Here is a 24,398-nt window from a genome sequence, read left to right on the forward strand (position 1 = left end):
GGTAAAGCCCAACACACACCGTCTGTGAAGCAGGCACGCAGCAACGCGGCAACGCCTGGAAAATAGAACGGTGGCGTATCGGAGCGTCAGGCGAGGCGTGAACGCGCGCCGGCCACCGCCGGTGTAGGATAGGTTCATTGAAAATAACGGAGGCGGCCGTTTTGACACGCGGCGTTCACAGACGGTGTGTGTTGGGCTTGAGCCTGTCCATGGGAGTCCAGCTCATGTGTGTGCAGGTGAGCAGGATGCCCTTCAACAGAGCCCTGAATCCATCAGTTCACTTGCCGTGCAGCAGAAGAAGAATGAGATGCCTCCTCAGTCAAGCCTCGATTCCTGACGGAAGAAGAAGAATGAGCAGCAGTCTCCTCTGCAGTCAACCCTCTGTTCCTGGCTCGCTTCGGACGAGGAGATGCTAAGAAAAACGAAAACAAAGAAAAACGACACATTTTAACTGATTATTTCACTCTCAAGGAAACAAAACATCAATCAAAACAAGTAAAAGCAGCAGGCCTAGGAGCATTACATTTTAGTTGGGGATTGCAGTACGATGATTAATTGTGTTTTTGTCATTGAACATGGGGGAACATAACTAAAACTTACTTAACCGGAGGGAACGACTATGTGTTTTAAGCTATTGAAAAATAGATCTACAAGCGCACAAAGTGCCGCACTATGAGCTTGTAGATCTTGTAGGGGGGGGGGGGGCTTCAGAGTAAAAGGGGCCATGTCTTTCCAGCATCCCAGAGCTCCTACTTTAAAGGCATCCCGGCACCGATTGTGTTAACAGCCAAAAACAAAAATTTCCAACTTTCCTTTTGCTTTAAGTAGCATGTGACATGTCAAACTAGGGCGTTTTCATGATTCCGAATCCATTCCAAGCATTAGTTTTGCACAAAATACACTCTCCTTGGGCTAAAACCAAATGTGCCCAAAATGTGCTGACCTAATCACATTTCATTTGTCATGACGTCAATGGCCGTTTTTAGCCCAAGGAGTAAAACTAATGCATGGAATGGATTCAGAATCATGAAAACCCCCTAGTTTGACAGGTCACATGCTACATAAAGCAAAAGGAAAGTTTGACATTTGACATTTTTGCCTGCCATAGGTCGTTAATGGTAGGGTCACAAGAAACCCCTATAAATAAAATGGCCCAATACCGACAGTCGGTCAGCAAGTGGATTCACAAATGTATTTATACAGACAATATTTTAAGCAAAAAAAAGAAAAAAAGAAAAAGACTACGAAATTTTCCACCCGTCCACCTCGGCTGTCAGACTAACCTGGGAAGTGGTCGGCAGCCGTGGAGTAAAAGTGTCCTCCTCCTCCTCCTCCCTCCTGCTGCTGCTCCTCCTCCTCCCCGTAGCAGGTGGCAGCGTGCATCTCAATCTGGTCCAGGGGGAAGGAGGCCTGACAGAGGGGACAGGCCATGGTGGAGGAGGCCTGGCCCTGTGGAGAACATGGTGGGTCCGAGGAAACACGCGGCGACGAGGAGCCTTGTAGAGCCGTGGTCATCATCTCTTCCTCCTCCTCTCCTGTCCTATTTTCCTTAAGAGGGCTTCCAGCTGTCCAGGATTCACTCGGACGCTCCAGGAATGTTGTCTGTCCAGACAAAAAGAAAAGTAAAGAGACATTAGTGTTGCTTGACCCATTCTGACCCGAGATCAGATTCTAAAAATGTCTATTACATCCCGACAGTTTCATTATTAACCCATTCTGACCTGAGATCAGATTCTAAAAGTGTCAAAAATATAGTGTTTTAAATAGCTAAAGCATAACGTAATGCTAACACCAAAACGGGTTCCCGCCTAAAATGGGTTAACCCATTCAGACATGAGCTCCATTCTACTAAATGTCTTCTAAATCCTGACAGAATACACAGAATAAAACAATGTTTCTATGCCAGGGGTTCTCAAACTATTTAATGTCAAGGAGCCCCAGAATTATCTGTATTTGGCCACCGACCCCAATCTGAAAATATGTAGTTCCAGGGACCCCCTCCCCAGAAGTAAAGATTTGAGTTAAAAACATTCGCTCTGAAAGAATATATATTCAAAGATATCCACCACATTTTCACGATTTTTCAAAAATAGCAGACCTACAAGCTTGTAGATCTGCTATTTTTCAATAGCATTTTTTAGCAAAAGGCCGATGCACACCTCAGAAGGCTAGTGACAGGTGCGTAGGGCAATAAAGCATACTTAAAAAGGTTATTTGAAAAACAAAGAAGGGTCGCGCACACTGTCCTGATGAAGGTCGAATAGACCGAAACGTTGAATAAAGAGCAACATTTTTGGCAAGTTTCTGACAGTGTGCGGGACCCTTCTTTGTTTTTCAAAGAGAACCTTTTTAAATAGCTAAAGCATAACATAATACTTAAAACACCAAAAGGGGTTCCCGTTCAGAATGGATTAAAGATGCGCGATAAAACGGAATACCTGTCAAACTACTGTGGAATGCCCTACCGGCAACAATCATAGACAAGTGACTCCTTACCCTCCTTCAAAACTTCTCTAAAGGACCACCTACTACAGGTGGCTGCAAATTGTAACTGGCCACTGTAAAATGTAAAAAGGTTTAAGCTTTCTATCCCCCCCCTTATCACTACTCGTATATACGTTTTTGCTCTTTTTGTATGAATGCCACAACATATTCTTATGTCATCCATGGGGTAATTTATTCACAAAGCTTGCTAAGTCACACTCGCATACCTAGAACGCCTTCTTAAAATATGGAACATGCTGAGTTTTAGTCTGGCTTACCCAGTTTGTCAGCTTTGTACAGTACGTACGTGTCCAGGATTATTACAGTAGTACTGAGGTGGCAACCCTATCTATTCCTTACACTAAGAAAGAAGGCATTTGTGTGGTAAAACTAGAGAAGATAATGAGTCAGAAAACCTGGGACAAAATGCATAGGGTGCAGTCAGTCACACCTGGCCTGAGTCAAACAAATTAGATTGTAAGCTGGGGTGTGACTACACACAAGTAGTGCATCGAGCTAATCACACAGCCACGCCTCTTGATAATGGAAGTGTGCACCATTTCACAGTGTTGGGTGAAATCACCCCTGAGGGAGGGAAGCCCCGCCCCATAGGGGTCCTCATCCCCTCCCCTACTGGGCATAAGCATTCCAGCAGCCAGCTTGTAGCATGGCTCGTTAGGCAATAGACTTTCAATCCATACCTTGAGTGGGTTCGAATCCTGCTCACGGCATCATTTTTGTGTCCACCGCAAACAACCTTTTATTTGCGGGTAAAGTGAAGTTTGCTTTGGTCCAACATGCGTTGCGTCGTGCTTGCGGTTATGTTTGGGGTTTGGGGTTAGGGTTAGTAATAGTAATGTCCCACATACAGTATGTTCACCCGTGGCTTTGTGTGGTGACACTCAAAGTGACTACTGGGTTGGGCTTGCTAGTATGTCTGTCAGATGCGGAATCTTCCGTATAAAGAGATCCATCTATGGTTGTTCCTGAGTCTAGACTGGAGACAAAATAAAATGTGAGTGGCGCTCTTATCCTCATACGTCATCATCACATTCCGGCCAATCACTTTTTTTTTTTTTTTTTTTTGCGGCTTACGCCTTTTATTGATTTTTGAAGGGACAGACAGTAGGCTGACAGGAAACGGGAGAGAGATGGGGAATGACATGCAGTAAAGGCCGTGTCGGGTCCGGGAGTCGAACCCGCGGCACACTGCGACTGGATTACCAGTCCGGTGCCCAGACCGTTACGCTACGGCCTGGGCCCGGCCAATCACTTTTGGCGTCCTCACATTTCTGTCCTCACTTTTTATCCTCAATGCCTACATTGCTCAGCCAATGAAATCATCGCAAAGTAATAGGGGTGCTCAGCCAATTAAATCATCGCTATGGGGTGCTCAGCCAATGAAATCATCGCAATGGGGTACACACAAACACACAAAGCTGGGCATAGGAGGGGAAAGAGCCCCTCAAAAGTTACCAGGCTTTTGCCACCAATCCATTGTAAAAGAAATGTCTCCATGTTTCTATGTCAGCGGTGCTCAAACATTTTCATGTCAAGGACCCCCAGAATTATCTGTATTTGGCTGCGGACCCCCATCTGAAAATATGTTGTTAACTTCCAGGGACCTCCCCCAGAAGCAAAGATTTGAGTTAAAAAGGTTCGCTCTCGGGGGCACGGTGGCACAGTTGGTAGTGCTGTTGCCTCACAGCTAGAAGGTCCTGGGTTCGATTCCCGCTCGGGGCGCTGTGGGTGCTGGCAGCGTGTTTCCCCCTCCGCGTCATCAGTGCCCATACCCGAAGGCGGGGTTGGCGAAAGGGCCTTTCTGTGTGGAGTTTGCATGTTCTCCCCGTGTCCCCTAGGGTAGGTACCCTCACAAAAAACATGCAGTAATCCTGGTCTCTAAACTGCCTCCCCCTGGCCAGCCGGGGCGCCTGATGGAGGGGAAAGGAACTGGTTGGAATAACGTGTTCCTTCCACATGCTACGTCCAACCAGGGAAACTCCCCCCTGTCAGGTGTAAAGGAGCAACTTGGACACTCAAGCATGAAGGAAGCATGAGTTAAGTCCGTTGCTCTCCCCAGGTTGGCGGAGGGTGTGTAGAGCCCAGGATCACATTAGATGATTGACACAGGGGTGAAAAATGGGTTACAGAATTGTGGGATAAAAAATATATTAAAAAAAAAAAAAAGGTTCGCTCTGAAAGATATTCAAAGATTTGCGCCACAAAGTACAACATAATGCTTAAAACACCAAGAGGGGTTCCCGTCCAGAATGGGTTAACCCTGGACTTTGGAATGACCTGCATGCCCTGAAGGAGACAGCAAATGTCACTGTTCTCTTTTAAATTATCTACTATTATCTAAATGAGAACGTTGGTCCAGTTGTGGTCTTTTCCCTGGCTACTACACCATGAAATCATATAAAGAATATACTGTATACATACATTAAACTCTTCTCTTTCTTCTTCCATCCTTTCATCCTGTCCTCCGTCAGGACTGGCCACAATCATGTCCTCCGGTTCTTTCTCTTCATCTGCTGGGGCTGAAAATGGAGACAAAAATGGTCCATTTGCATCTGATAGATGACATGTTAAAGCAACACTATATGTCTTAATCATACTATAATCATCATACTATAATTCAGTCAATGTCTGTCTGTCTGAATGTGTGTCAGAAACACTGCCGAATCTCTTCACCACCTGCACCAATCGCTCCCACTTTTCACACAGGCATTGACCATAATAATATGGAGGTCTTAACGAAGCCCTTTATCCAATTTAACAAATTATAAATTAATAATGCATTTATTAGTGAATTAAAAATGCGAAAATGCACCCAGGGTGCAGTACCCTCCACGGTCACAAGGGGGTGGGGGGGCAATATCTCACAACGGGTAAGGGCTAGTACAATATAACTTATACAATTGGGGTGGTTGTAAATTTGTCTGCCTGCTCTTCTATTGAGACATTTAGATTGTGCTAAAAGGCCATGTCATGTCTCAGTCTCACCTAGACACAGGATCTGACATGAATTTGACGTGAATGGTCAAGATTCCATTTATCCCCTGAGCAAGCAGGCAGACGGACCCCGTCCTCACGCTCATGTCACTATGACTCAGCCATAACCATGAGGAGTTCCCAATGCACTCTACGAGTGTGTTGTCTAACCTCAACGTGTTGTCATGGCATATACTGATGACATCAGGGATCTCCAAGGGGCAACCCCTATGGACATATCTGTCGGATGGACGGCAAGACACAGGTGTGCGAACCTCTAGTTGTCAAAACTAGAGATACCAGAGTCCGTTGTAGGGATGCCACCGAATAATCGATTTTCCGATTAATAGTTGCAGTCTCCGAAATCGATTTTAATATTTCATAATCGAAAATCGAAAAAGAAAAAAAAAGGTTCTTTTTTTTATAGCCAAAATATTGGCTAATAAGTAAGGCTGCATGATATATCGAACATGTACCTTCATCAAAGTGGAGAATATAAGTATAAATCAAGTTGAGCAAAGCCACTCTTCTCTGCCCTCTCTCTAACAGACACGGTTAACGGTCGCTTGTTAAGTGCCTGCCAGACAGACAATCAGATGAAATGAAGGCAGGTGTAGAGTAGAGTGTAGACTAGTGAACTGAACATGTTCTCTTTATATCAAGTACTTCATACCAGCCCCTTATGAAACTACTTCTCCCCAAATCCAAATGGATTTCATTTTCCATCCTGAACCGTACCATCGACGTCCATCTCCTCTGGTGTCCGACGCTGGTCAGTGGACTGGGGCCGCACTGGGAGGACAGTCTGGCTCTCTGACATCTCCTCTGATGTCCGATGCTGGTCAGTGGACTGGAGCCGCACTGGATGGACAGTCTGGCTCTCTGACATCTCCTCTGGTGTCCGACGCTGTTCAGGGGACTGGAGCCGCACTGGGAGGACAGTCTGGCTCTCTGACCGGGACTGGGAAGGACTCCGAGGCTGTGGCGAAGGTTCAAGTCAGCCATTCAGTTCATGATGTTGGGACCTATAACAAGACTGTGCTAGCAACCTAGAACTTACACAATGTTTATACATAAATAATTACATCAAAAGAACAAGATGAGATACAAAAGATAGTAACACGTTTTTGAAAGTATAGGCAAGACCCACACTCAAAACCTACTGGAAAGGGAACTTTAGCACATAAAAAAAATAACATGTAGTTTAGTTTTACATAATGACAGAAAAGTTAAAGAACAATACAAGTGCATGCATGCATACGCACGCAAACGCACGCATGCATGCACGCACGCATGCACGCACACACCCACCTCTGCTTTCTGGCTGGTGGGCATTATCAACACCTGTGTCTCGTCATCAGGGTCCAGTTGTGTCTCTGAAACAGATTGTAGAACAGCTACTGTATTTTCACTATTCTTAGTCTAAAATAGGTCAATTCTGTGGTTAATCAGACTACTTTGTCCCAAATGGGCTGCCGTAAAAAGGCGTAAAGTAGCGTAAGACCCAGCGCACATGCTCTGAGCTGGTACTCGGGATGGTTATGAAATGTTTCATCAGGCTTCTAGGATATATATATATTAAGGTAAGAAAGCGTCTAGTCCGGAATTCTTTTTTAAACCCAACTAAAACCCCACAAACCTACGAAAGTCTAATACCAAAACAATAGAATAATAGTAAGATAAACAAATCGGTCACCATGTTTGACACATTTTTAACCATTGTTTTAGTTTGTTTTAAAAGTACACAATGTGGGGCTTTCCCTTGACTGGGAGTCTACTATTCCATGGTAGACTTCCATCATGTGTTTACCTGGACACACTTCACAGTCAGTGTTGATTTCGTCGACTAATACTAGAACAAAAAATGTTCGTCGACTACCTTTTTCCACTGATGAAAACTAAATGAAAACTAAGCTACGATAACTAAAGCTAAGACAAAAAAGATTGACAATTTCGTCAACAAATAGAAACTAGACTAAAATGTTAGGAAGGGACTAGTGGTCACGAGATCCAGTATAAGTCATTTTACACTTGGTTGCATGCTAAAACTAGCCTATTTTCAGCAAGTGTAAAATCAGCCATTACGACGGCATCAAGGCCCGCCAAAACACATTTTAGTCTATTTTAGACTAAAATCATATGATATTTAGTCGACTAAAACTAGACTAACACTAAAACATTCCCGGGTGACTAAAATGTGACTGAAACTAAGTGAAAACTATGACAAAAACGAAAATCTGCTGCCAAAAACAACACTGGTGTCATCTATTCCATGTCCTTACCTGGACACACTTCTTCACAGTCAGTGTCATCTTCATCTGCTGCCGTGGCTCTCTGCTCCTGTTCATCCTTCAATTAGTATTATATTACAATTATTAAAACCCATTTTGACCTGAGATCAGATTCTAAAAATGTCTTCTACATCCTGACAGTTTTTTGAAAAAGCTATGTTTCTATGTAAAAAATAGCAGACCTACAAGCTTGTAGCGCTCCACTCGGTGGCGCGCTATGAGCTTGTAGATCTGCTATTTTTCAATAGCTAAAGCATGACATGATGCTAACACCAAAATGGGTTAGTTACATAATCGCAATTATTTTTTCCAAAAATAGCAGATCTACAATCTTACAACGAGACACATTGTAAGCTTGCAGATGGACTTTTTCCGCTATAATTGTTTTCGGAAAGTATAAAATTATCAGACAGTGATATCTTTGTAAATTTAAGTTATTTGTGATATCTGCCATGTGCAATTTTTGATTACGAAGCTTAAATGGCACTTATTTTATTCATAACGCCAAAAACACAATTACATCGTTAACCCATTCTGGGCGGGAGCCGGTGTTCTAACCCTTATGGACGGGAACCCCTCTTTTCTGTACAGTATTCAATAATTACAAATATTTGATGCTGCTATATAAATATTATAAAAAGTTTTTCAGAAAACAGTCAAAGTAAGTTCTTGAGTCCCAGCAGATTATGATCCCATTCCCACCGGCTATACCTCCTCCCCTGCTCTGCCTGTTGGCACTGCGACGGGATTCAACTCTTACGTGCGTGCGTGCGTGTGTTTGTTTGTGTCGGTCGCGCGTGTGTGTGTGTGTGTGAGAGAGACGTGTGCGCCGTGCATATGCACATCATGTGAGCGAGCGAGCGAGAGAAAGAGAGAGATAGACAGACACTGAAAGAGGCTGCGCACGCGTGCGTTCGTGTGTGTGTGTGACAGTGTGCGTAGCCTACTTTTGAGCGAGAGAGAGAGAGACAGACAGATACTGAAAGAGACTTTGCGCGTGTGTGTTTGATAATCAAATATTAATTCTGGTTTTGGTCTTACTTTGTTTATAAATCCAGACTCAAATTAGTATTGCCACCACCACCAATAAGAGCAGCTATGAGCTATCTCAGCCTATCTGCACAGTATACAACATTCACTGGAGCAGTGGAACTGGAACCCTCATGTTGTGTTGTGATGGTTGGTTGGTTGGTTGCCTTTTGTTGTTTGCTATAAATATGTATTGATAGGCCTACATAGCATAATCAAAATCAACACCAGTCCCCCCTGGTATTGGTATTATTATCACTGTGCTGAACTGAAGGCATGAATGAATGGCCTGGAAGTGGGAGCCCGTTTTTCTTTTTGAGTGGTGCAACCACTCCTATATAGACAACTATGTGTGTCCCTGGCTGGCTGGCTGTGTCCCTGGGTCTGAGCACGGAAATAGCATATTTTCTCCACCAAGTGTTTTGGATGCGGGGCGGCGAACCGGCGAGCCGAGCCGAAAAGTAACGAAATAGTTACTTTTCAAAGTAACACATTACTTTTTGGTTTAAGTAACAGTAAAGTAACTAAGTTACTTTTGAAATGATGTAACTAGTAACTGTAACTAGTTACTTTTTCAAAGTAACGGTCCCAACACTGATGGTGAGTGACAGCCCTACCTGCTCCTTGTTTTTATTGTCCTCCTGGTCCTCTTTGTTGTCGTCTTGTCCATCTTTGCTCTTGTCATCGCCGTTGTCGTCTTCCTGTTTGATTGATTGATTGATTACTTTATTATCCGTTTGCAGGGGGAAAAAGCATGCACGGGGAAGTACAGTTCAATAGTAGGTCTGCTAAGAGGATTTAAACCCAAGAAAGACTACGGCTTGTTCCCGTTGATTTAAAATCATTTAACACCTCATCTGTTGTCACCATGGTGAGTTTAAAATCATTTAACACCTCATCTGTTGTCACCATGGTAAGTTTAAAATCATTTAACACCTCATCTGTTGTCACCATGGTGAGTTTAAAATCATTTAACACCTCATCTGTTGTCACCATGGTGAGTTTAAAATCATTTAACACCTCATCTGTTGTCACCATGGTGAGTTTAAAATCATTTAACACCTCATCTGTTGTCACCATGGTGAGTTTAAAATCATTTAACACCTCATCTGTTCTCACCATGGTGAGTTTAAAATCATTTAACACCTCATCTGTTGGCACCATGGTGAGTTTAAAATCATTTAACACCTCATCTGTTGTCACCATGGTGAGTTTAAAATCATTTAACACGGCCCAGGCCGTAGCGTAACGGTCTGGGCACCGGACTGGTGATCCAGTCGCAGTGTGCCGCGGGTTCGACTCCCGGACCCGACACGGCCTTTACTGCATGTCATCCCCCCATCTCTCTCCCGTTTCCTGTCAGCCTACTGTCTGTCCCTTCAAAAATCAATAAAAGGCGTAAGCCGCAAAAAAATATCTTAAAAAAAAAAAAAAAAAATCATTTAACACCTCATCTGTTGTCACCATGGTGAGTTTAAAATCATTTAACACCTCATCTGTTGTCACCATGGTGAGTTTAAAATCATTTAACACCTCATTTGTTGTCACCATGGTAAGTTTAAAATCATTTAACACCTCATCTGTTGTCACCATGGTGAGTTTAAAATCATTTAACACCTCATCTGTTGTCACCATGGTGAGTTTAAAATCATGGTCCTCTTTGTTGTTGTCCTGTTTGTCAATGTTCTTCTCCTCCTCCTCCTCCTCCTCGTCTTCTTTCTCTGGTGAAGATGCCGACGTGCTTTTTGCTCTTCTTTTGGGTCGTAATCGGAGGCCACGTCTGCAAAAAAAACGTTATGTTGGTTTATTTCAATGTTGGTTTGATTCAAAACCCTAGTCTCCCTAGCCTAGACAGTGGTGGGCAGGCACTTTACCCCTGCACCAATTAAATTAATTGTATATGGGCACGGTGGCACAGTCGGTAGTGCTGCCGCCTCACAGCTAGAAGGTCCTGGGTTCGATTCCTGCTGGGGACGCTGGGGGTGTCCCCAGCAGTGCCCATACCGTGCCCATACCCGACGCGGGGTTTGAGGAAAGGGCCTTTTGTGTGGAGTTTGCATGTTCTCCCCGTGTCCCCTAGGGTATGTACCCTCACAAAAAACATGGAGTAATCCTGGTCTCTAAAGTTTAGAGACCAGGATTACTGCATGTTTTAGAGTCTAAACTACCTCCCCCTGGCCAGCCGGGGCGCCTGATGGAACTTGTCGGAACAGTGTGTTTCACCTTCGAGTGGGACGTCTGATTGTAGACTCAGCAGACGACTCTGGACTGGGAGCTTTCTACAGATAAAACAGTTCATAGCGTGTTAGGTTGTATTAATCCATGCAATTTAATTCATTCCTAATCATTAACATAACATTGAACGCACAACATAACATTGAAATAATAATAATAATACAAAGTAAAAAGCAAACACAGTTTTTTGCTTCTGTATTTGGAGACACTGTGCTTTTCCAAATGAGGATTTTAATGAAGAATGGCTGCTAAACCGATGAAAGTATACCTCTGGCTGTGGCAGAATGGGATCACTCCACTCCATCTTTCTCAGCAAACCTCTCTGAGCTCGTTTCAGACTCTTCTCATAGAACTCCAGCTGTTCCACAATCACCTGATAACACACACACACACACACACACACACACAACACCATCTCTTTATTCCTCCAGCTGTTCCACAATCACCTGATAACACACACAACACCATCTCTTTATTCCTCCAGCTGTTCCACAATCACCTGATAACACACACACACACACACACACACACACAAAACACCATCTCTTTATTCCTCCAGCTGTTCCACAATCACCTGATAACACACACACACACACACAAAACACCATCTCTTTATTCCTCCAGCTGTTCCACAATCACCTGATAACACACACACACACACACACACACACACACACACACACACACACACACACACACACACACACACACACACACACACACACACACACACACACACACACACACACACACACACACACACACACACACACACAACACCATCTCTTTATTCCTCCAGCTGTTCCACAATCACCTGATAACACACACAACACCATCTCTTTATTCCTCCAGCTGTTCCACAATCACCTGATAACACACACACACACACACACACACACACACACACACACACACAAAACACCATCTCTTTATTCCTCCAGCTGTTCCACAATCACCTGATAACACACACACACACACACACACACACACACACACACACACACACACACACACAAAACACCATCTCTTTATTCCTCCAGCTGTTCCACAATCACCTGATAACACACACACACACACGCACGCACGCACGCACGCACGCACGCACGCACGCACGCACGCACGCACGCACGCGCACACACACACACACACACACACACACACACACACACACCACCATCTTTTTATTCCTCCAGCTGTTCACACAAGACAGCACAACGTATGCGTTTCGGCTCCTCAGCGTTGTCTCTATCAAAAATCAATCATTCAATTGAACAATTTGAGGGGATAGCACCCCTTAAAAAAGGCTGGTTAGTACAGTATGATGATGATGTAACATCAAGCTTCATGGAGATGCTAATTTTCCTTTCCAGCTCGATTTGGCACCTGCCCACAGAGCCAAAACTACTAGTAACTGGTGTACTGACCATGGTATTACGGTACTGTGCTTAACTGACCAGCCAACTGGCCTGACCTGAACCCCACACAGAATCTAGGTTGTATTGTCAAGAGGAAGGTGTGAGACATGAGACTGAACAATAAATAAAAATGTACGGCTTCCATAACACCTCAACAGTGCCACAGGCTGATCACCTCCATGCCACGCCCCATTGATGAAATGATTTGTTCAAAAGTAGCCCAGACCATGTATTAACTGCATACATTAATATACTTTTCAGATGGTTGACATTTCTCGTTTAAAAAAAATATATTCTAATTCATTGGGATAGGATTTTTTGATTTCCATGAGATGTACGCCATAATCATCAAGATTAAAACAAAAAAAGGTTTTATATACTTCACTTTATGCACAATTAATTGAGAATATATTAAAGTTTCACTTTTTTTATTATATTATGGAAGATACAAAATATTCTAATTACATGGGATGGAGCTGTATACATATAGGCATTACCTTTAATCCACCCGACACTGAATGCCTATATATGAATGCCTCTTTATGTATATGAAATTTGTAAGTTAATGAGTAGTATACTGTGGTTACTCGGGTTGTTTTATGCGTATGCCGTAGCTGCATGATTTGCTTTACAGAGCAATGGAGAAAAACATGACTTTTCATGAAATCTGAAACCTACCTTTATTACGTCACCATCGACAGCCAGTTATACCCTGGCATTGGTACATATCTTCATTACGTCACTCTCAAATCATGTTTTTCTCCATTGCTCTGTAAAGCAAATCATGCAGCTACTCTAAACATAATTTGAGAGTGACGTAATGAAGATATGTACCAATGCCAGGGTATAACTGGCTCTCGATGGTGACGTAATAAAAGCTATGTTTCAGATTGAATGAAAAATCATGTTTTTCTCCATTGCTCTGTAAAGCAAATCATGCAGCTACGGCATACGCATCGGAGCACCGGACAAACAACTTTACTTGTGCGCTCTGCTTGCGCAAGTAACTAGAAATGCACTCTGTTACATGAATAACAGAATGATCATCCATTCCATACCTCTGTGTAGGTGTCTGGGTCGCGGCCCCGCGGGCAGAAAGGAATCCCCCAGCAGTAGCACACCATCACCCCTCCTCCGGCCTCCAGTGTGTGGGCAGGCAGCCTCCTGGCGAGGCCCTGGCTTGGACCGGGCCTGGGCTCGTTGCTGTTCTGTCCCTGGTGGTGCTTATCGCCTCTCCCTGGCAGCTGGTGGAGGCGGCGGGTGGAGGCACAGGGAGCTGAAGGGCCGGGGCAAGCGCCACCACCCTCCACGTCTCTCCTGGTACCGCTGAGAGAGTGGGGACAAGTCGCAGTGTTGATTTGGTCGACTTAAAGGACCACTTCACCACTTTTCAACCTATAGGTCCTCACTAATAATCATGATAAAATGGCACGATTTTTTTCTACTTTTTCTACTCAGTCTGTGTCTCATAGGAGGGATGTGGGCAGTTTAGAAACCGTCTTCCAGTGACATCATCATTAGGCAGATTTATTTTTAAACAAAAATGTTTAGATTTTCATTATCGTGAGAACGATGGCTTCCATTTTCGTATTGCAACATTTCAGGACTAGTAAGCCTGCAGTTTCTGTTAGCTTGTATTCCCCATCGATGATGTCACTGGAAGACGGTTTCTGAACTGCCCAGTGCCCACAGCCCTCCTATGAGACACACACAAACATTGTGCCATTTTTTTCATGATTTATATTTGTGAGGACCTACTATATGAAGATAGGTTGAAAAGTGGTGAAGTGGTCCTTTAAAACTAAGACGAAAAATGTTTTCACATCACCCAGCCGTTTACCACCACCAGTGATACTGGTAATGGTTGTGTGTCCTTACCGGTGCCTGGGGCCTAACTTGTAGTTGGGGGAGAAAGTGTGGATGCTTGGCCGGAGAAGGGCTCTCTCCGCTGGGAAGACAGGGCTGAGGGAGATCTTTGACTGGGAGACAGACAGCAGGACGCACGTTGCAACGGAATTTTTAGATTATTAGATTACAAATATACCATTTATTTTCAATAAGTGATTGTTAAAATAAGTTAAATAACTAATAGTATTCATTGCTATAGTGTTCAGTAACAGGAGGCACCGCCATGTCTCTCCAGCTCTTTAGAAAATGCATTTTCAGGTCAGGATATAATTGGAAGTGGAACACCATAAAAAATGAAGTTGATAAATGGGCACTCTCTCCTGGTTTGCTGACATTTTGTCTCCTTTTCTGATTCTCCAAGAGCTGGACAGACAGGAAGACTACTGTTAATACTGAACGTTGTTTTAACCTAATCATATCACTTACCCTACATTTAATATTAGATCCTTTTCAGATATCTCACTGTACTGTAAGGACCCAAAACCTTGAAGCTTTCATGATCCTTTGAATAAAGAAGTTGTCTCAATTCTAACGACATGGCCTGCATGTCTTTGATCAGTGAAGGTTGACCAAATTTACATCAGATAATAAAAATACAAAAAGGAAAATAATGTGCTGCATTTGGGTGCCATTTAATCTTTACCTTCCAACTGGTCCAGTCCGAGTCTTCCTCTCTCTCTGTGTCGGAGAATAATGGACTTTTGGGGAAAGTCAGGCTCTTGGACGAAATGACACTTTCAGAGTCTGTTTGACTCCTGTTGAGAGTGATGTTTGGTTTACAGGCCAACGAAGGTCTATGGCCTTGGCTTGTCCGGCCAAATACCGGACTTGTTGTATTAATACCCTGAACCTTCACTTCATCTTCCTCTGAGTTGGTCTCTGAGAAAATAGGAGTCCTGGGACTTCTGGAGAATGTTGGGGTATTAGGTATATTGGGGTACGTCCTGGAGACCGCTGGGTCTTTGGGGAAGGTGGGACTCCCGGAGAGGTTTGGTTTACAGGCCAACGAGGGTCTCTGATTTTGGCTTGGCCTGCCAAACACCGGGCTTGTCGTTGTGTAACCCTGCTCTATCAGAACATCGTCTTCTGGGTCGGACTCTGATAATAACAGACTTTTGGGAAGTGGTCTGCTGCTCTCTGTCAAATGATCAGTGCTTCTGGGGAATGTTGGACTCGCCGCGTTGGACAGAGATCTGTTCGGTTTGCAGACTAATGAGGGTTTCTTGTTGTTTTGGCTGACCTTGCCAAACACCGGACTGGTGGTGGAATAGTCCTGGCTCTGTGGCTGTGTGTCTACGTCGTCCACGTCGTCAGCCACGGAGAATATATCACTTTTATCAAACAAATGGCTCTCTGACAAACAAGGGTTCTTGGAGATTCCTTGACTGCCGAGGAACGTTGGACTTGGACTGGTCTCGGCGGGGACAACATTCTTGGACAGAGCTGGACTGTCCGATAACTTCGGGGTCGGTGGGGGCCTAAGGTTTTGGCTAGTCCTACCAAAGACTGGGCTCGTCGAAGACCTCGAGTCCTGCTCCCTCTGTCCGCCAGAGAAGACGGGACTTTTGGGGAACGTGGGGCTCTGGGGCAAAGCGGAGTCCGCGGTTAGGGAAAGACCTTTGGTACACGTGGGAGTCTTCGGCCGAGAAGGCGGAGATGACATGAAGTTCTCCTGGGAGCACGAGATGGATCCCGACTGGCAGGTTGCCAGTAACTCTGGGCTCATCTTGGGGATGGAGACTGAAGAATCTCTGAGGGCCACCGGAGGAGGCAGCTGGGAAGACTCATGCTGGGTGCAGTCAAAGTCCTGGGATTGGTCCATGTAAGAAGTGAAGGTTTACGTGAAAACATCTGATTAGGACATACGTTGTATGCAAATAACAGCTGAGAAATGAGCTTGTTCGCTACACATTCCATACGTTTGTTGATTAGGACTGGGCATGGGCAATGCATACAGTATATCGATATTATATTTATATCGTCATATGAAACTATCCCAGAATAGGGGGTTCATGTGTGGTCAAGCCCTGGCCTATATCAGACTTTCAGACATTTTCAAAATATTTTGAACATAGACAAAATAGCCAATCTACAAGATCACAACTTGTAGCGATGTAATTGCCCAGGGCTCTAGACCTAGGAGAGAGATGATACGTATATAGAGTAAACTTTCCATGCAATTTCCATCATTGGTTTCAACATATTCGTGAACGTGGCTTTAGGGATGCAATATAGATAATCAGACTAATCTATTTCAACCATTACATTTTTGGGGGGGAGATAATTTAAGTTAAGTTAAGTTAATAACATAGTAGACAAACATTTTCAAAACATTTCAAAGCTGATCACAATGTTGGTATATGACTTTTAGAACTCAGGTGTGAAGCCGTCTGACGCAGGAGCTTTACGTGAGTTTAGAAGTCTATTTATTGGCTATTTCAAATTTGTGGTTAATCGAATCGGTGACGCACTAAACATCAAAAGTATAATATAGAAACACGCTTCTCGATTAATCAGGAAACGTAAACGATGGAATAATCGTCCGATATTCGCTGCTCCCGTGCTTGCGGTTATGGTTAGGTTAGGGATTGAGGTTTCGGATCAATAGTATGTCGGAACTAAAGCCTGTACCCGTTCCAGGGACGCCCCAAAAGCAAAGATTTGACTTAAAAATGTTCGCTCTGAAAGAATATATATTCAAAAGATATACTCAGTGCCGCGCTACGAGCTTGTAGATCTGCTATTTTTCAACAGCTAAAGTATAACATGATGCCTAAAAATGAAAAGGTCCAACAGACCTGTGTGGAGAGGGGCTCAGAGGGCTGCGAGAAGGAGGAGGAGGGAAAAGGAGACCTCTGCGTGAAGATCTTCTGTGTCTGAGACAGGTCTGGCATCTCTGGCAGGGGGCTGGAGTCTTCATCGTTCCTCTTCCTCTTCGTCCTGTTGTTGTTGTTCCCCCCCGGTCCCTTCCGGTCTACGAGGAGGACAAAACAAACAAGGAAGCGTTGAGTCAAGTGAGACTCTCTCGTCAAAATGAAAACCTTTTAACCCATTCTGGAGGGGAACCTTGTTTGGTGTTTTAAGTATTATGTTATAGTTTAGCTATTGAAAAATAGCAGATCTACAAGCTTGTAGCGAGGCACTCTGTGCCGTGCTACGAGCTTGTAGATCTGATATTTTTTGAAAAATCGTGAAAATGTGGCACCAATCTTCGAATATATTCTTTCCCTGGAACAACATATTTTCAGATGGGGGTCGGTGGTCAATTACATCGAACTTAGGTCTAAATGGAATGAAAATGCATTGTATTTGGCTCTGCTCCCAGGAGGGCCGGGACGCTCCAAAACAATCAGCGCGAGCATGACACAGACTGTCTGATGACAAACCCCTTAGTAGAGCTGAAATAAACAGCTATCACATGGACAATGGACATGATAATACATAGACTTGTGAAGTAGAGCTGAAATAAACAGCTATCACATGGACAATGGACATGATAATAAATAGAAGTAGAGCTGAAATAAACAGCCATCACATGAACAATGGACATCATCATACTATAATTCTAACAATGTCTGTCTGTCTGTCTGTCTGTGTGTCTGTGTGTCACTGTGACTGCCGTAGCTCCTTACTGCCTGCACCAATCACTCCCAACGAAGCCCTTTTTTCGATTTGACACATTAATGATTATTAATGAATGTATTAGTCAATTACAAACGCACCCGGGCGCAGTTCCCCTCACTGCCACAAGGGGGGGGGGGCAAATATCTCACAACGGGTAAGGGCTAGTGATAATAAATAGACTATAATATAATAATAAATAAACAGCCATCACATGGACAATGGACATGATAATAAATAGACTTGTGAATCCATCATAGGGCGGAAGTGATTAGATTAGTGCCGGGATTTTCTTCAAAATAAAGGCGCTGAGATTGCCAGAAGATATGGGAGATTTTACTCTGAAAAGCCATAATGGCATAACGTAACATTTTTACCTCGCGATGGTCACGCTAACTTAGCGTGACCATGGAACGACTTTAGCGGCTAAAGTCTCTCTAGAAGCGTTAATATTCCAAACGAGACGTTTCTTGAAGTCAGAAGTATGCCCTTTTGGTCAAAACCATGGAGACTTCTCTAGATTAGGAGATACGAGGCGTTCTTTCTGAGCCGTAAAACCAAGGACTATTAAAGAGGACGAGAAGCGTAGAAGAGCGTACGGTGGATGCCATGTTGCTCCATGGAAGGAAAGAAACATGCACAGTTGAGACCAGGAAGTTGTACATGCCCAAATGTGTGCGTGTACAACTTCCTGGTCTCAACTGCGCATGTCTTTCCTTCCATGGAGCAACATGGAGTCGCCTGTACGGTCTTCGCTTCTCGTCCTCTTTAGATAGTCCTTGCCGTAAACAAGGAAGTGAACGGCAGCGCGTTCACATATAAAAAGAATCATATATATATATATATATCCGAATTTTTATTTTTTGATTGATATCAATAAAAAAAGTGCTATGACTGGAACCAACGGTTGGATTAGATATGACGTTTTTGTACACGTCCTACGGTCTGAAGGGCAGTCCATACTGTCTCCGACCACCGAACTTTTCGTCGGAAAGATCAGACTTGAATTTTTTCTCCGAAGTAGAGTTCGGCGAGTCACAACATATGGGAGTGCAGCTTTCAGAACATAAATTTGGAGGAATGCGTTTCAGAAGTTGCGAGTGACATCATGTTGTAGTTGTATCGGAGCTTTCAGACGAAAAGTTCGATGGTCGGTGACAGTATGGACTGCCCTTGAATGTGTTACTGTCACATAGGTTACCTAGTAGTTCCGGGTGTGTGTCTGCCCGGCAGCTCCTCTGTGAGGTCACCTCTAGCCTGGCAGAGGGTCCCGGGTCGTCAGAGCAGTTTCTCTGTGAGGTCACCTCTAGCCTGGCAGAGGGTCCCGGGTCGTCCGAGCAGAACTCCAGCCTCCGTCTGCGCGGGACACCGTCCAGCGGTGGTGAGGGGCTACGGGAGGGAGGGAGGGGCTGTGTCTGGCTCATCTGGAGTGGGAACAGAGGATTATAGGGCATGTCGTGATTCATTGTCGTATACTGTAATTGCAATTAACCCATTTAGACCATGAGGACGATTCTACAAATGCCTTCTAAATCCTGACAGTTTTCTGAAAAGCCCATGTTTATGTCAGTCGTTCTCAAACATTTTTTTAATGTAATTGGCTGCCACCCCCATCTGAAAATATGTTGTTCCAGGTAAGGGACCTTCCAGAAGCAAAGATTTGAGTTAAAAACGTTGGCACTGAAAGAATATAGATCTACAAGCTTGTAGTTGTCAGGGGCAAGATGACGTAAATGTTCCCTTCATTGTCAATGGCGTTTTTAAAAAACATTGAACTAAAAACAAACAATACAATACAGCTAAAATAGCCTATCTACAAGATACAGTTATGCATTGCCAATGCAGGTGAGGAATTTCAAACTGTTGTTGTAATGTAAAGTACTCTTCTGCCATCTAGTGGCTCTTATTTTAACTGCACTGTGCTCTGAGGACACAGCAGACCAGAACTGCTAATGTATTGGAAGTAGAACCATACCTCCCCTCAAATTCATTTGTATTGATATCGTATTAATATTGAATTGTGACTCTCCAAATCACAATCACGTCATGCCCCATTAACCTCAATAACCAAGAAATGTGTACGGTAGTCAAGATAATTTTTTTATCCCACAATTTGTGTAAAACAAAGGAAAAAGAGAAGAAGAATTAAAAAGAAAAGGGAAAAAAAAGAAGAATAGAGCGGGAAAGACAGGGTGAAAACAGCATCAGATACCATATGCTCCTTGTGAATTGTGACAATGATCTGCACCCTCGGGTGACTTATACACTTATCTAATCCAATGAGATAGCTTAAAGTGAGAGATGAGAGGCTGCCAATGTTTATAAAAGTTTTCAACAGAGCCGGACAGCAAATGTAATCTCTTCTATTTACAGAAATGACATTAGGTCCCGTAACCAGGATGTGTTTGAGGGAGGGAGATGGTTTTTCCATAGCAATAGAATACGGCGGCGAGCAATTAAAGAAGCAAAAATGAAACTATATATTTTTGTGTCTATTGTTCAGTCTGGTTCCCTCTTCAGGGACACCGAAAATATTCCAGTTCTAAATTGACCTGAACTCTGGAATAAAATGAACCCCAGATGTATGATGGTCCTTGAAATTAAAGTTGGAGAACCGTCAGTATTATATTTGCATAGCAGACAATGAAGTCCACAACAGCTCTGCCAGTGTGATAGTTTAACAAACGCTTCCCGACACACTCACACTCTCCTCGATGGCTCTCTGCAGGGCCTCGTCTTCCTCCTGCTGCCGTCGCCGAGCGGCATCGCTGGCTTCCTGTTCGCTCAGACGCACCGCCAGGTCAAACATCTCCTCCTCCGTCAGCTCTGAAGACACAACAGATCCTCACAACTCCTCCACATGTCTACAATTTCATTCTGTGTGAGTCTGCACTGCCGTCAATTCTCACGAGACCCTAAAAGCTGCCAGTGTTCAAGCTGTGTTCTGTCCACTGAATTAGATAGGACCAAACAGTCACAGACTGGGGCAGCTCTTCAACACATTTCTTCTTTTATTTTTTCGGACTCTGCTACACTGTCTCCCTCTCAGCTTTCCTACTGTCTGTCTCTCATACGAATACCGATGAAGTCGCCCTTTTACCAACTCGCTCTGGGCGTACAGTCCGGCGGAACTGCTCAGCCTGGTATTCCTAAAGTAACTCAAGTAAATGATGCTTAAACGGTTAAATCTAACATTTTAATCTTAACCTTAACCTTAGTAAAACGGGGCCTAAACCTATCCCTATTCCTAAATTTAACCCCAGTAAAACTAGGCCTAAAAGTAAACTAATTTCTAACCTTATTCTCAGTAAAACAAAATAATGAATACAAGGAACGAAAAAAACGAGGGTGAGACGGATTATGGGCGACGGTACCTGTTACCTCTCATACAGTCTCTCTCAGATTCCTACTGCCTGTCACTGCTACACCGTCTCCCTCTCAGCTCTCTTTGTTTTATATACTGTATATATTATATATATAATGTATATATATATATATTATATATACACACACACACACACACGTTGACAAAATGTTGAATGTCCTTGTGAGTCCTGTTATGTACCTTTTGGTGCCACTTTACTTTTCGCCTTCCTCTTTCGTTTAGACTGTGATGTTGCTGGACTCAAACTCAAAAACTCAACCTGCGGGAGCACAGAACAGAGAGGATGACAGGTTTTTTCTTTAGTTCGTTTTTTGCCTAGAGTTCATGCTTACACTGTTTATTCTGATCTCATACTTTTAAGTCGCTCTGGACAAGAGTGGCTGCTAAATGCCTAAAATGTATGGTGATTTATCAAAAACAGACTACACACACACACACAGCAAAAGAATAGGCTATTTTCGGTGCAAGACATGATTCCATTGAATAATTATATGGAATCCATATGACTGCAATCGGTCGTGGCGACTGAGAACTTTAATCCTTGTGTTTACTGTTTACCTAGCCTGGGCAGCATTCCATACCGGGTTTATATTCCGGTCGGGAGCGGATGGTAACTTTCGTCATGACATGTTGTAACTTGTAGTCAATGATTTGTAGTCATCTGGCAGGAAACCAAAAGATGGAATCAGTACTATGAATGGCGGAATTCTTATTCCGCCTTGTTTCCTGCCTGATGACTACAACAAAACAAGACTACAACATGACCTAGATTACCATCCACTCCAGAGTCCAGACCGGTTCACACGGCGATTTATGAACACGAGACCAGGCTTTCCTTCGAGGTGGAACGCCTGGTGACGCGAGGTTAGTACTGTTTACCTCACTGTCATCGCTGACTTCCTCCGATCTCTCCCCTGCCGTTGGTTGTGTAGTACCACCAGCGGCATCCTTGTTTGCGCGTTTCCTCAGAGGCATTTTGACCTGCGTCCTGAGTACTCACACCTGATGCAAAGAAAGAAAACATTCCTGAACCTCCGCTGGTCATGAATGAACTCCAGGAATCAGACTACATTATTAACCCTTTTTGGTGTTTTAAAGCATTACGTTATACTTTAGCTATCGAAAAATAGCAGATCTACAAGCTCATAGCGCGGCACCAAGACGTGCCACGCTACGAGCTTGTAGGTCTGCTATTTTCGAAAGAATCGTGAAGATGTGGCGTAAATCTTTGAATATATATTCTTTCAGACTAGAGAACGTATTTAAATTTCGTCCTCGGGTCTAAATGGGTTAATGGCCTGCTGGCCTGGACCAGCGAACACACCTTCCACTTTAAAATTTTAAATTTTAAAACTTTAAAATTAATGCCACAAGTTCCATAACCCAGTGGTTCTCAGAGTGGGGTCCGGGGACCCCCAGGGGTCCTTGAGGGAGTTCCAGGGGTTCCCCAGCTAAAGGATAGTTTGGAAACCAAATGGAACCTTATGGGTCTGTAACTCTTGAGTGTACAAATGGAACCAAATGGACCCGTTCCATTTGTACACTCTCAGAGTTAAATTAACATTGACTTTACTATTTTTACAATATATATTGGAGGTCCCAGAGATAGAAATGCCATCAAATGGGGGTCCGTAGACTAATGCATGACAAACTGGGGGTCCTTGAAATTAAACAGGCTGAGAATCACTGCTAGAGATATGCCTATGGGGCATGGGCATATCTTTTCAAATGGGGGTCCGCAGGGCCAATTAGTGTCCATTTGGGGGTCCTTGACATGAAAGAGTTTGGCCTTAAAAACAACATTTAAAAGAACTTCCAATATGAGCACTGAGCTGACACATTCAATGTCAAACATTAACAGCATATGGTCTTAGAAACAACACTCTTTTTCATGTTCAACGGGTAAAGTGAGAACATGCTATAACAATGTATAACAATGGAAAGGACTTTTTAAAGTTCTTTACATTCGACCTCACTCCGAGTCCAGCTGTCCGGGTTTATTTGAACAGCTTGGGTTTCCTTTCTTATTTACCGTACGTATAATTGTCTCACCACATAATTGTATACATATTATTAGTCATGTATTATTTGTATAGTAATAGTCATCTGTGCCAATTCCATTGTCAAGGACACCCACAATGTATGTTGCATTTGAACGTGGACACCATACAAGATTTGTGTTGTTAAAATGTTTCAAAAAAATATTTCACATTTTCAACATTTCCAATCTGCTGCATCTATGGTCAAAGTGGTCAAAACTGATTTTGCAGGGTTTGATTGATTGATTTATTAACAGTTTGCAGAATTACAGTATATTTCAAGCACTTTTTTTTTTTTTTTTTTTAACAGTTAACTGTGAGTGGACGACCCAATAAAGCACTACACTTGTTTACAAGAGGGTCCACCTTGTTCAATTCATCACAACCCCTCCAGGAACACCCATCCACTCCCAAGGACCCCGCTGTGAGAACCGGCGACGTAGAGTAATTGTTTTGTTTGTACACTTGTTTCAAAAGTGACATTCAGTTTGATAACACACACTAGCATCTTTACCAATATTCAACTTTGCTTTGATAATTGACTATTCCAAAACTACCTCCTGTAAAGGGACAGATATACTTCTTAGGTGTGTCTGAAACAGAGATGTGAGTGAACTTTATCCCGCTGAATAATATTATGTGTTAATGTTAAGTTGTGTTCAGCAGTACTCACTAACACAGTAGCACACTTTTCTTCACTTTCGGGCGGCCATGTTTGTTTTTCTTCTTCTGTCCTGTCACGTGACCAAGCAGAACCGCGCCAGTGCAGTTTTCGAACCCCAGAACTACAAATCCCATACGCCCCCTGCAGACGCCGGACGTGGCGTCTCGCGCGTTCTTCTGATTGGTTGGCTGTTGGAATTATTTTTCATTGTTTATCATTTCTATATAGTTTGTGTTCAATGTGAAAAGTGATATAGAAGTGAAGTTCAAAAAGAAAATGCATTATATTTAGATTTAATTTATTTGAGGAAAGCACGAACATGTATCCAGTCGA

General features: G+C 43.4%; 1 protein-coding gene across 1 annotated transcript; it reads right to left on the reverse strand.

Annotated features, from left to right (window-relative positions):
• Positions 1-272: 272 nt before the first annotated feature.
• On the reverse strand, positions 273-24,106 carry uimc1 (ubiquitin interaction motif containing 1; the record flags this gene model as incomplete). The annotated part of the gene is made up of 19 exons (XM_083759307.1): positions 24,075-24,106; positions 22,242-22,364; positions 21,543-21,621; positions 20,682-20,803; positions 19,179-19,401; positions 17,155-17,330; positions 15,000-16,163; positions 14,327-14,427; positions 13,507-13,774; positions 11,302-11,406; positions 11,022-11,077; positions 10,416-10,578; positions 9,416-9,499; positions 7,761-7,827; positions 6,790-6,854; positions 6,217-6,457; positions 4,927-5,024; positions 1,284-1,602; positions 273-412 (listed from the first exon to the last, which is right to left on the reverse strand). Exons 2-19 carry the CDS (start codon positions 22,335-22,337, stop codon positions 273-275), a joined length of 3,567 nt encoding a protein of 1,188 aa, XP_083615433.1. The 5' UTR covers positions 22,338-22,364; positions 24,075-24,106.
• Between the last annotated feature and the right edge of the window lie 292 nt (positions 24,107-24,398).

Source organism: Protomyctophum parallelum, assembly GCF_964188405.1.
Source record: "Protomyctophum parallelum genome assembly, chromosome: 1".
Classification (NCBI taxonomy): Eukaryota; Metazoa; Chordata; class Actinopteri; order Myctophiformes; family Myctophidae; genus Protomyctophum; species Protomyctophum parallelum.